We start from the raw sequence: 14,263 nt of genomic DNA, 5'->3' as shown, positions 1-14,263 counted from the left end.
CAAACCGTCCGACGCCTCAGGAGGCGGAAGCAGCTCTCCACCAGCACTGTTTACGGTGCGAGTGGGGAGCTGTTGACCCTGACTGGGGATGTCGGGCAGTGGAAGCAATACTTCGAGGATCTCCTCAATCCCATCGTAACATCTTCCGAAGAGGAAGCAGAGACTGGGGACTCAGAGGCGGACTCATCCATTACCCAGGCCGAAGTCACCAAGGTGGTTAGAAAGCTCCTCAGTGGCAAGGCTCCTTAAGTACCTTAAGTCTCTGGATGTTGTGGGACTGTCTTGGCTGACACGCCTCTGCAACATCGTGTGGCGATCTGGGACAGTGCCTCTGGATTGGCAGACCAGGGTGGTGGTCCCTCTGTTTAAGAAGGGGATCGGAGGGTGTGTTCCAACTATAGGGGGATCACACTCTTCAGCCTCCCCGGTAAGGTCTATTCCAGAATACTGGAGAGGAGAATTCGACCGATGGTTGAACCTCGGATTCAGGAGGAGCAGTGTGGTTTTCGTCCTGGTTGCGGCACACTGGACCAGCTCTACACGTTCCATCAGGTGCTCGAGGGTTCATGGGAGTTCGCCCAACCAGTCCACATGTGTTTTGTGGATCTGGAGAAGGCGTTCGACCGTGTCCCTCGGGGCACCCTGTGGGGGTGCTCCGGGAGTATGGGGTCCGGGGTCCTTTGCTAAGGGCTATCCGGTCCCTGTACGACCGCAGCAGGAGCTTGGTTTGCATTGCCGGTAGTAAGTCAAACCTGTTTCCAGTGCACGTTAGCCTCCGCCAGGGCTGCCCTTTGTCACCGGTTCTGTTCATTATTTTTATGGACAGAATTTCTATGCGCAGCCAGGGTGTAGAGGGGATCTGGTTTGGGAACCACAGAATCTCATCTCTGCTGTTTGCAGACGATGTGGTTCTGTTGGCTTCGTCAAATCAGGACCTTCAGCGTGCACTGGGGTGGTTTGCAGCCGAGTGTGAAGCGTCCGGGATGAAAATCAGCACCTCCAAATCCGAGGCCATGGTTCTCGACTGGAAAAAGGTGCTTTGCCCTCTTCAGGTCGGTGGAGTGTCCTTGCCTCAAGTGGAGGAGTTTAAGTATCTCTGGGTCTTGTTCACGAGTGAGGGATGGATGGAGCGTGAGATCGATAGACGGATCGGTGCAGCATCTGCAGTGATGCGGTCGCTGTATTGGACCGTCGTGGTGAAGAAAGAGCTGAGTAGGGGGGAAAAGCTCTCGATTTACCGATCGATCTACGTTCCGATACTCACCTATGGTCATGAGATTTGGCTCATGACCGAAAGAACGAGATCGCGAGTACAAGCGGCCAAGATGAGTTTCCTCCGCAGGGTGGCTGGGCGCTCCCTTAGAGATAGGGTGAGGAGCTCGGTCACTTGGGAGGAGCTTGGAGTCGAGCTGCTGCTCCTCCACGTTGAAAGGAGTCACTTGAGGTGGCTTGGGCATCTTTTCTGGATGCCCCCTGGACGCCTCGCTGGAGAGGTGTTCCGGGCACGTCCCATTGGGAGGAGGCCCCGGGGAAGACCCAGGACACGCTGGAGGGACTACATCTCTCGGCTGGCTTGGGAACACCTTGGGGTTCCCCCGGAGGAGCTGGGGGGGCTGTGTGTGGATCGGGAGGTCTGGGCGGCTTTGCTTGAGCTGCTGCCTCCGCGACCCAACTCCGGATAAAGCGGGAAAAATGGATGGATGTATATATATATATATATATATATATATATATATATATATATATATATACACGAGGTCTATTACATAATAAACCGACCCTTTTATTTTTTTTTTAACTATATGGATTTGAAGGACGTGTGATTACACCAATCATGCTTGAACCCTCGTGCGCATGCGTGAGTTTTTTCACGCGTCGGTGACGTCATTTCCCTGTGGGCAGGCCTTGAGTGAGATGTGGTCCCGCCCTCTCAGCTGAATTCCTTTGTTTCACACGCTGCTCGAGACGGCGCACGTTGCTTTATCAAAATTTTTTCTGGACCTGTGAGGAATATCCGAGTGGACACTATTCGAGAAATTTAGCTGGTTTTCGGTGAAAAGTTTAACGGCTGATGAGAGATTATGGGGTGTTTCTGATGCTGTAAGGACTTCCCATGGAGCGGAACGTCGTGCAGCGCTTCCAGGCGCCGTTGTCGGCCTGTTTCGAGCTGAAAACATCCTAATTTAAGGCTTAATTCACCCAGGACATCATGAGAGAACAGAGAAGATTCAGAAGAGGCCGGCATGAGGATTTTATGCGGACATTCCACTGTTTAAGGACATTTTTTAATGAAAGAGGTGTTTTTCCTGTTGCGTGCCCGCACGTTCTTTCATTACAAAATGTCCGTTGTCAATGGAATGTCCGAATAAACTCCTCATGCTGACATCTTCTGAAAGTTCTCTGTTCTCTGACGACTTACTGGGTCAACAGAGCCTGAAATGTGGAACTTTTCAACTTGAAACAGCGAGACACTGTCGCCTTGAAGCGCAGATCGCCGTCAGGCACCGTGGGCCGTCCTTACGGTGACACTACCAGACCAAAATCTCTCATCAGCCGTTAAAATTTTTACCGAAAACCAGCTGAATTTATTGAATGGTGTCCACTCAGTTGTGCCTTACAGTTTTGAAAAAATTTTGATCAAACAAAGCAGCAGTCTCTGAGCCATTCCTAAACAATGAAAAAACGACGGGAGGGGTGGACCACTCCTCACTCAAAGACTGCCCACAGGCGAATGACGTAACCGACAGGCGTGAAAAAACTCTCGCATGCTCACGAGGGTTCAAGCATGTCTGATGTAATCACACGTGATTCAAATCCATATGGTTTTTGGAAAAAAATAATAAGGTCGGATACTTTTCTAATAGACCTCACATATATATATATATATATATATATATATATATATATATATATATATATTTTGACACACAACGCACTTTTTTCAAAATGTGACCCAGTGGAGAAAATGAAACAATGAAACAACCTTCTTCTTTTGTGGTGTTTAACGGCAGCCGACATCCTGATTGTTGCATTGCTGCCACCTGCTGCATCAGTCCGTTATAGCAGCTCTAAATCCTCTCGATGAGTACAGAGTCTTTAAAGTATTTAAAAAGCCAACACTTCCCCCTCTCACTTGACCTTATGGCTCAAAAACATCTTTCAGGCCTTACAATTAATTTCCTTCAGTTTTTACTCTTTAATAGATAAACCATTAAAAATTTTCAAGATATATTTTGCCCGCATGCTGAAATTGTCCCACGTCAATTTTATTTATTAATGATACTTTCAGCAGGAATGTCAACCAGAGCTGTTGCTCGTGTATTGAATGTTCATTTCTCTACCATAAGCCGTCTCCAAAGGCGTTTCAGAGAATTTGGCAGTACAACCAACCAGCCTCACAACTGCAGACCACGTGTAACCACACCAGCCCAGGACCTCCACATCCAGCATGTTCACCTCCAAGATCGTCTGAGACCAGCCACTTGGACAGCTGCTGAAACAATCGGTTTGCATAACCAAAGAATTTCTGCACAAACTGTCAGAAACCGTCTCAGGGAAGCTCATCTGCATGCTCGTCGTTCTCATCGGGGTCTCGACCTGACTCCAGTTCGTCGTCGTAACCGACTTGAGTGGGCAAATGCTCACATTCGCTGGCATTTGGCACGTTGGAGAGGTGTGCTCTTCACGGATGAATCCCGGTTCACACTGTTCAGGGCAGATGGCAGACAGCGTGTGGGGTGTCGTGTGGGTGAGCGGTTTTCTGATGTCAATGTTGTGGATCGAGTGGCCCATGGTGGCGGTGGGGTTATGGTATGGGCAGGCGTCTGTTATGGACGAAGAAGACAGGTGCATTTTATTGATGGCATTTTGAATGCACAGAGATACCGTGACGAGATCCTGAGGCCCATTGTTGTGCCATACATCCAAGAACATCACCTCATGTTGCAGCAGGATAATGCACGGCCCCATGTTGCAAGGATCTGTACACAATCCTTGGAAGCTGAAAATGTCCCAGTTCTTGCATGGCCGGCATACTCACCGGACATGTCACCCATTGAGCATGTTTGGGATGCTCTGGACCGGCGTATACGACAGCGTGTACCAGTTCCTGCCAATATCCAGCAACTTCTCACAGCCATTGAAGAGGAGTGGACCAACATTCCACAGGCCACAATTGACAACCTGATCAACTCTATGCGAAGGAGATGTGTTGCACTGCATGAGGCAAATGGTGGTCACACCAGATACTGACTGGTATCCCCCCCAATAAAACAAAACTACACCTTTCAGCGTGGCCTTTTATTGTGGGCAGTCTAAGGCACACCTGTGCACTAATCATGGTGTCTAATCAGCATCTTGATATGGCACACCTGTGAGGTGGGATGGATTATCTCAGCAAAGGAGAAGTGCTCACTATCACAGATTTAGACTGGTTTGTGAACAATGTTTGAGGGAAATGGTGATATTGTGTATGTGGAAAAAGTTTTAGATCTTTGAGTTCATCTCCTACAAAATGGGAGCAAAACCAAAAGTGTTGCGTTTATATTTTTGTTGAGTGTATATATATATGTTTTAATCTCTTTAAATGATTTACATACTTGCATATTTACATACTTGATACACATACTTACATGAAGTTCCAGTATATTTCAAAGCTCATTGCAGGTTAAGGAAAGACACTTGAAAAATAGTTTTTGGCAAGTTCAGTGATATCTGTCCAATGCTATGGCATTTATAGTAAAGTACATGTGCTACAGCACGAGGCAGGTATCACTGAAAGAAGGTCTACATGGACAGATTCTTTTATTACAGTCAGTTTTCCACATACCCCAACATACAAAAAATAGAAATTCATGAAATTAGGTTTCTCAAGTGGCCCTGAAAAGCCTCTAAAATGCTCAAAACCTGTGAACCCCACCAAGGGCAGCACCCCTGGACCCTGCTGATAAACACATACACATGACAACTGAATGAACACAAAGTGACTAAAACTGACACCTATGGGGAAGTAGAAAATAAAGTAATGATCACAAAATCCAACAGAGGCAGTAACCAAATCAACATGAAGATTGGGCAGATTCCATCGTGCTGTCCGGAGCAGGTGGAAGATCTGTCCAGTGGGGAATGATGTCATCTTCCATGGTGGGACGGTAAATTGGGATGTGCACCCAGGTCCTGCCTGTAGATGGGTGCAGTGTCTACGTTCTTAATGTTTTTACAATTACATAATACGCCATGACATCGGAGCCTTATCGATGTTTTTACTAAGTCCTCTATAGGTTGTGAGGCCCATTGGTGCTGATGCTTATCTCCAGATTCCGTAGCGTCAAATGGATGACATGACGGAAGTGTGACTCTCCCTGGATGGGACACCAGTCCGACATAGATTACTTCCCTAGCTGTGGCTGGTATCTATTTACAGCTGGGTGGACTGAGACATTAGAGACAACATCTGCTCCGAGTGTAATATCTTACAGAAACAAACTTGGAAATAAACCCGTGTACAAACCAGAACTACTAATATAACAGAAAATGGCACAATCGTGAAGACAAGTACTGGAACAGAAATACAATAATCACGTGGCAGAGTAAATAGACACAGCATAACGGAACAACATAAACGTGATTGTGGGAACTGAGACCCTCAGACACGGCGTAGAGAACAGACAGCGTGCACAACTGACAGGCATGACCATGACAATGTTGTGCAGTTAGGGGACAGCAAGATAAGACAGGGAATCCCTGACAGAGGACACGAGACAGAGACAACGGAAGAACACTCACACACACACAGACAACAAGAGAACAGATGCACATGTGCACACACACATCCGGGAGGCAGCACACCTCATCACTCATACACATACGTCACAGTGAGATGAGACAGAGGATCACGTACACACCCTCACATGCAGGAACTGGAGCACACAGAAGGGAACCGCATGCTTGTACACTCACTCCGACACACACATACACAACTGGAATGCAGAACACTCGCTCACACACCCATACATAAAACACGGAGGCAGACTGGGGGGTGTGCCCACACACACTCACACCTGACAGACAGATGACACCGACAGGTGTGCACACATACATTCAGGACAAACCAACACGTACCGTAACGGACACTGGAGACAGACACGACAGGCGACGAGAAGATGTGAAGATTTTTCAAATGGGTGAAAACCTTAGACCTCTGTACAGGACCATGCATGGCCTTCATATTTCAGGATAAGAATCTAATCTACCCATAGCACTACAATCTGCCATATGTGCATTTTTCCAGCAGTATTACAGTGTGGGTATAGTCCCATATTGATAAAAAAGGCGATACAAATATTTGGCCACTTTAAGCATCAAGGGTGTGAAAAAGACAAAACACAGTAAACCAAACAAAAACAAATATTATATGAAAAAAAAAATGAGATAGAAAAACAAATTATAACAAACACACATATGGGCCAGAACACTCACACGCTCTTGGTCCCATTCCCCAAATGAAGGAATGGGACCTTAAACATATGACAACATATGACTCCCTACCGCAGGCTTCAAGTACACTATTCTCATGACTTTACAAAAACCAAACAGAAATAAAGCTAACTGCAGGTGGTAAATGTCTCACTATAAAGAAGAAGAACAACTGGGATCCACGGCTCCAGATTGGGTAGCATTTATAAAATAGGTAGCTGACATTTTTCAAGGGTGGTAATAAATTGTGCAAAGTTTCTGTGAGTTGGAATGGTGTGTGATTCCAGAAAGTTTTTAGAAACTTAGACCTCAATAGTTTTTTGAAGAACTCAACCCTTTTATTTCCTGTTAATTACAAATTTTTTTGAATGTTAATTTACTGTCTTAATGTATTTAGAAATTGTTTAGGTTCTTGTTATCATATACAGACTATTATAATTATTATTGTTGTTGTTGTTGTTGTTTTATTTTATTATTACGTCCATTTTGTCATTTTACTTTTAAATGGACCACAGTGGAAATCAGTGTTTTCACTCTCTTGTGTCATCCATGTATTTTTAATATATTTTCAATTATATAGTTACATTGAACTTACTAAATAAAATCACTCACCGCACTCACGCTTTTAATACTCACACTTTTTCTGTGTGCCCTTGTGACTATACAGCTTCATACCACCAGGGGCTGCAAGCACCAATGATATTGGTCACCTGAATAACGTACGAGTAAATCAGTTTTAAATGAAATGACACATCGTTCCAAACGTTGTAATACAGACAACAAACTACAACCGAACAAAATGTTTTTTTTTTTCCTCAAATGAGACATCCTTCATTCTTTGTGAATGACATTATTCTTGACATGTAGCTCAGGGACCGTCAACAAGTTACCACGGTGAAAGGAAATGCTTTGATAAAAACTCAATAATGTCACATTTATGGTTTGTAGTGCCACCAAACTCACATCACACATCAATGAGCACTTAGATTGGAAAAATGTACTATTATATCATTTTTAAGATTTTTTTAACAAACACACTTCAGGTATTCAAAAACTTATGAGAGCTGCTCATCTTCTGAAAATGCTTTGCTCTATTTGATTTTAGCCAACAGTATAACTGACTTTGCACATCTTGGTGCACCATCACAAAAATGTTGCTTTTGAATATATATATATATATATATATATATATATATATATATATATATATATATATATATATATATATATATTACAGTCGAAAACAGGGTAATTTCTCACAAAGTATATTCTCTCACTGGTGTAGAAAGAGGCCGCTTGGACCTGTATTCCCATGATGCTTTGTTGCTGCTGAGGTTTGCTTCATGCACACAGGACAGTATTATCTTTGTTGTCTGCATAACTAATGCCATTTCTGCAATCATAAGTTGTGAGATTGAAGTAAAAAAAAAAGACATGGTCTAAAGTCACTTTGCATGTCGATGGCTGGTGGGACGTGATGACACACAGACGGCCAAACAATTTTCCTTTTGTTGTAACTTTTAAATTTCATTTAAGCTGTTATGTTTGGTCAGATGGCCAGTATCCGGGCAGAGAAGATGTTTCCTCCCTGTGAGTCGGACAGTCCAGAGGACCAGGTCAAACCCATGCTGGACTGGGCCAGTGGGGGCTTCCTGCCAAAGGGCGAAGAGGGACTCAAACCTACGCACAACACCAGTAAGAACCAATACCTGCCTTCACTGCTGCAGCTACAATCTAAGTTTTCCATTTTCATTTTAGTTATCTCTTACTCTGCAGTGAGTAACCCGTTGCACCACCACGTACTCGACATCTCCCCGCCGGAGTATTTTCCCAGCGCCAAGCGGCCCAAAGCCGGTGTTTGTAAAAGCAAAGCCGCACCAGAGGAGTCCTACAGCAGAGGTAGAGTCAGCTGCCTACTTTGTTAAATATGTCAAATATTTCAATTCAATTTTCAATTTATTTTCATTTATATAGCGCCAAATCACAACAGAGTTGCCTCAAGTCGCTTCACACAGGTAAGGTCTGACCTTACTAACCCCCAGAGCAACAGTGGTAAGGAAAAACTCCCTCTGAGGAAGAAACCTCAAGCAGATCAGACTGAAAGGGGTGACCCTCTGCTTGGGCCATGCTACAAACATAAATTACAGAACAATTCACGGACGAATATACAACAAATGCTGTTGGTGCACAGGACAGGAGGATCGCCAACACGAATACAACTCCCATCTCTGGATGGATCTTCACCTTAAACAGAGAGAAAAAACAGTAAATACAGAAAAATACTGTATAATTTGATATAACAGAAGAAATACTAGGGTGATCGCCGGCCGCTAGCCCTAAGCTTCACTAAAAGACCCAGAATTTAAGTAAAGTTGAGGCCGCGACAGGCTCCATTTACTAATAGAATCAAATCAAATCAATTTTATTTATATAGCGCCAAATCACAACAAACAGTTGCCCCAAGGCGCTTTATATTGTAAGGCAGAAGCCATACAATAATTACGGAAAAACCCCAATGGTCAAAACGACCCCCTGTGAGCAAGCACTTGGCGACAGTGGGAAGGAAAAACTCCCTTTTAACAGGAAGAAACCTCCAGCAGAACCAGGCTCAAGGAGGGGCAGTCTTCTGCTGGGACTGGTTGGGGCTGAGGGAGAGAACCAGGAAAAAGACATGCTGTGGAGGGAAGCAGAGATCAATCACTAATGATTAAATGCAGAGTGGTGCATACAGAGCACAAAGAGAAAGAAACAATCAGTGCATCATGGGAACCCCCCAGCAGTCTAAGTCTATAGCAGCATAACTAAGGGATGGTTCAGGGTCACCTGATCCAGCCCTAACTATAAGCTTTAGCAAAAACGAAAGTTTTAAGCCTAATCTTAAAAGTAGAGAGGGTGTCTGTCTCCCTGATCCGAATTGGGAGCTGGTTCCACAGGAGAGGAGCCTGAAAGCTGAAGGCTCTGCCTCCCATTCTACTCTTACAAACCCTAGGAACTACAAGTAAGCCTGCAGTCTGAGAGCGAAGCGCTCTATTGGGGTGATATGGTACTATGAGGTCCCTAAGATAAGATGGGACCTGATTATTCAAAACCTTATAAGTAAGAAGAAGAATTTTAAATTCTATTGTAGAATTAACAGGAAGCCAATGAAGAGAGGCCAATATGGGTGAGATATGCTCTCTCCTTCTAGTCCCTGTCAGTACTCTAGCTGCTGCATTTTGAATTAACTGAAGGCTTTTCAGGGAACTTATAGGATAACCTGATAATAATGAATTACAATAGTCCAGCCTAGAGGAAATAAATGCATGAATTAGTTTTTCAGCATCACTCTGAGACAAGACCTTTCTAATTTTAGAGATATTGCGCAAATGCAAAAAAGCAGTCCTACATATTTGTTTAATATGCGCATTGAATGACATATCCTGATCAAAAATGACTCCAAGATTTCTCACAGTATTACTAGAGGCTCGGGTAATGCCATCCAGAGTAAGGATCTGGTTAGACACCATGTTTCTAAGATTTGTGGGGCCAAGTACAATAACTTCAGTTTTATCTGAGTTTAATGCCATCCAGAGTAAGGATCTGGTTAGACACCATGTTTCTAAGATTTGTGGGGCCAAGTACAATAACTTCAGTTTTATCTGAGTTTAAAAGCAGGAAATTAGAGGTCATCCATGTCTTTATGTCTGTAAGACAATCCTGCAGTTTAGCTAATTGGTGTGTATCCTTTGGCTTCATGGATAGATAAAGCTGGGTATCATCTGCGTGACAATGAAAATTTAAGCAATGCTGTCTAATAATACTGCCTAAGGGAAGCATGTATAAAGTGAATAAAATTGGTCCTAGCACAGAACCTTGTGGAACTCCGTAATTAACCTTAGTCTGTGAAGAAGATTCCCCATTTACATGAACAAATTGTAATCTATTAGACGAATATGATTTAAACCACCGCAGCGCAGTACCTTTAATACCTATGGCATGCTCTAATCTCTGTAATAAAATTTTATGGTCAACAGTATCAAAAGCAGCACTGAGGTCTAACAGAACAAGCACAGAGATGAGTCCACTGTCTGAGGCCATAAGAAGATCATTTGTAACCTTCACTAATGCTGTTTCTGTACTATGATGAATTCTAAACCCTGACGGAAACTCTTCAAATAGACCATTCCTCTGCAGATGATCAGTTAGCTGTTTTACAACTACCCTTTCAAGAATTTTTGAGAGAAAAGGAAGGTTGGAGATTGGCCTATAATTAGCTAAGATAGCTGGGTCAAGTGATGGCTTTTTAAGTAATGGTTTAATTACTGCCACCTTAAAAGCCTGTGGTATATAGCCAACTAATAAAGACAGATTGATCATATTTAAGATCGAAGCATTAATTAATGGTAGGGCTTCCTTGAGCAGCCTGGTAGGAATGGGGTCTAATAGATTAGATTGATGGTTTGGAGGAAGTAACTAATGAAAATAACTCAGACAGAACAATCGAAGAGAAAGAGTCTAACCAAATACCGGCATCATTGAAAGCAGCCAAAGATAACGATATGTCTTTGGGATGGTTATGAGTAATTTTTTCTCTAATAGTTAAAATTTTATTAGCAAAGAAAGTCATGAAGTCATTACTAGTTAAAGTTAAAGGAATACTCGGCTCAATAGAGCTCTGACTCTTTGTCAGCCTGGCTACAGTGCTGAAAAGAAACCTGGGGTTGTTCTTATTTTCTTCAAATTGTGATGAGTAGTAAGATGTCCTAGCTTTACGGAGGGCTTTTTTATAGAGCAACAGACTCTTTTTCCAGGCTAAGTGAAGATCTTCTAAATTAGTGAGATGCCATTTCCTCTCCAACTTACGGGTTATCAGCAGAATGAATTAAATGTCAATAAAAGAAAAAAAAATTGACAACTAATGAGGGAAAATTGTGGGTTGGGAGATGAAGACAGACTGTGTTTCAGGTCACATGTTCAATCATTACATTTGTTGGGTGAGATGCACCGCCCTTCACTTGGGATATTTTTAGTTATTGCACGTGCACAACTCTGTGAGGGCCGTCGTCTCCCCCCCACAATTTTTGTGACTTTTTAACATGAAGATTGAGCAGATTCCATCATGCCCGGAGCAGGTGGAAGATCTGTCCAGTCGGGCATGATGTCATCTTCCATGGTGGGACGGTAAATTGGCATGTGCACCCAGGTCCCACCTGTAGATGGGTGCAGTGTCTGTGTTCTTAGTGTTTTTATAATTACATAATACGCCATGACACCGGAGCCTTATCGATGTTTTTACTAAGTCCTCTATAGGTTGTGAGGCCCATTGGTGCTGATGCTTATCTCCAGATTCCGTAGCGTCAAGTGGATGACGCAACGGAAGTGTGACTCCCCCTGGATGGGACACCAGTCCGACACAGGTTACTTCCCTAGCTGTGGCTGGTATCTGTTTACACCTGGGTGGACTGACACATTAGAGACAAAGTACATCAAGTGTCTTGTCCAAGGACACAGGGAGATTCAAACCCAGGTCTACATATTGGCGGTCCAGCTCCTTATCTACTCAGCTACCTGCTCCACCTCAATGATTGGTTATTGTGAAATCGGGACGTGATCCTTCACTCAGCCTTTTTTTTACTATTGAAAACACAGAAATCTTGACTTTTAATAATACATTTTAAAACTGCTTTTAACCATCTTCATGTGTAGTTTAAAGTACAGTTTTGTCATGCTCAGCCATGGCTCGGGGTTTAGTTCTTCGTTCTTGGTGTACTTTCCTCTATGTGTTTCTGGTTTTGCTTTTCTTAAGTTTTTACTTAGTCATGTAAATCTCAGTTTGGTTCTGTTTCTTGCTTTTCTTTGTGTTTTCCTTTCGTCACTGGTTCACTCTTTGGTTATCATTTATCCTGTAGTTGGTTATTTTATTCTTTCACTCTTGGTCCCTTAAGTTACTTTAGTCTTAGTTTTGTTCTGTTTATCACATTCATTGTAGTATGCTTTAGTCACAGGTTTTGGTTATTATTTATCTTCAGTGTTTCTTATCAGATCATGTTCTGTTTGTTATTTATTGCATTTTCTGTTTATCAGTTATCTTCTTTCAGCTTGTTTTGTCATCATCATTTATTGTATTTAGTTTTATGTCTCAGCCAGTATCATTTCTGTCCTAGTTTAGTTTAATATTAGGTTTCTTGTTTTTTCCCCTTTTCTGACTAGTCACAGTATTTATTAGTTTTACCCCTTTTGTTTGCTCACGCATTATTGTTTGTCTGGAACATGTCACGTTATTCACAGTTAGTTTTTCTGGCACTTACTTCTCTTGCTTTGCATCGCTTTGTTTTGCCTTCCCGTACTTTCATGTCTTTCTTCCCTCTTCTTTGATTGACAAAACCACACCTCTTTCCAGAACCTTCCATCACCTGCTTCACATCACCTTGATTAGTCTGCTTCTTATTTAAGCCCTCACAGTTCCACAGTTCACTGTCTGATTGTTGACCTAGTTCACTTTCTCACCTCTCGTTCTTGTCCTGTTTGTTTTTTGACCTTGCTTGTGTACTCTGATCGCCGGCTCGCCGTTGCCCGGAACTCAGCCTGTTTCTTGACTCTGCCTTTGTTTTGCCTGCTTTATTCCTTGATGCTGTGTGAACAAACCCTGCCTGGTTTATGGACCATGTCCCAGTCTGCACCCTGTCTGCTATTGCCTGTTTAACAAATAAAGCCTTTTATTCAACTAAACTAGTCCTTCTCCAGGGGCACGATGTGATGCCGGGGGGAGGGGGCCGTGTGTGACCGTGGGGAAAATGCTTTTTTCCCCATACTAGAAAAGAGTGTAATTGCACATCTGTACTAGGTGGCAGTGCCACAGGGAGTATTGAGGACTCTAGCATAATGGAACACAGTTCTATGTAGGTTTTTTTGCACTGCGGTGGGAGACGAGGAAAGACCGCTGTGTCTTAAAATGTTGGCAGCGGACAGCATGAAGCCAAATAAATTAAGGCGTCACTTAAAGACATTACACCCCAGTCACGCAGATAAGCCGCTTGAGTTTTTTTTCAGGGAAAACATGCCGAATATTGCCAGCAGTCATCCGGCTTTGTGAAAGTTGCTTCAGTAAACCAGCGAGCACCATTAGCATCATAGCGCCGTATCAGAGGAGCTGAGCAGCAGTTGACATGGTCTCTGTCGTGCTGGATGATGCAAGTGCTGCAAAAATAAAAACAACAAAAAAAAAAACCTAAAAACAAAATCTGCATAAATTGTTTTGTTTTTTTCATTTTTGTTTTGTCTGTTAAAGTGTTTTATACAGTATATTGTGCTCTGGAGTAAGTGTTCTGATCAATTTGAATTTATTATTATTTACTGATTTATTGAATTTTGTTTTTCAGTATCAATCAATCAATCAATCAACTTTTTTCTTGTATAGCGCCAAATCACAACAAACAGTTGCCCCAAGGCGCTCGAATCAAATGGCAGTTGGTCAAAAATGTTTATAGTTTAAGGATTTTTTTTTTTATTTCAAGCAAAGTGATGCAATTTTTTTCTGTTACAGACTAAAAACTGTGTTAATAATGTTATTTTTGCTGTAAGTTGATCTAAAGTTCTTTCTTTTTTCGTTTTCTTTAATATTAATAAGGATACAATGTTATGGAGAGGTGTATTTATAACAATTTTATGGACAAATGATAGTATTTGAGAAGCACTGATCTCAACCTACCATGCCTGTGAGTCTGCATTGGTCTCCCGTGTCCTGTGTCAAGCCACCACGTGTCCTGACAAATGTATGTGGGTTCATGGTACGTGCCATAAAACGCATATA

The 14,263-nt window shown here is 42.8% G+C and overlaps 1 protein-coding gene across 1 annotated transcript in view; it reads left to right on the top strand.

The window, feature by feature from the left end:
• LOC117511779 (DNA (cytosine-5)-methyltransferase 3B-like) overlaps nucleotides 1-14,263 on the top strand; it is a 175,809-nt gene that overhangs the window by 142,765 nt on the left and 18,781 nt on the right. Inside the window, 2 exon segments of the mRNA XM_034171678.1 lie at nucleotides 8,028-8,169; nucleotides 8,251-8,373. Of these exon segments, the coding sequence (XP_034027569.1) occupies nucleotides 8,028-8,169; nucleotides 8,251-8,373 (265 nt within the window).

This window comes from Thalassophryne amazonica, chromosome 6 (assembly GCF_902500255.1).
Source record: "Thalassophryne amazonica chromosome 6, fThaAma1.1, whole genome shotgun sequence".
In the NCBI taxonomy this organism is placed as follows: domain Eukaryota; kingdom Metazoa; phylum Chordata; class Actinopteri; order Batrachoidiformes; family Batrachoididae; genus Thalassophryne; species Thalassophryne amazonica.
Note: the sequence above shows the minus strand (reverse complement) of the source record. Positions and strands in the feature narration are given on the sequence as shown.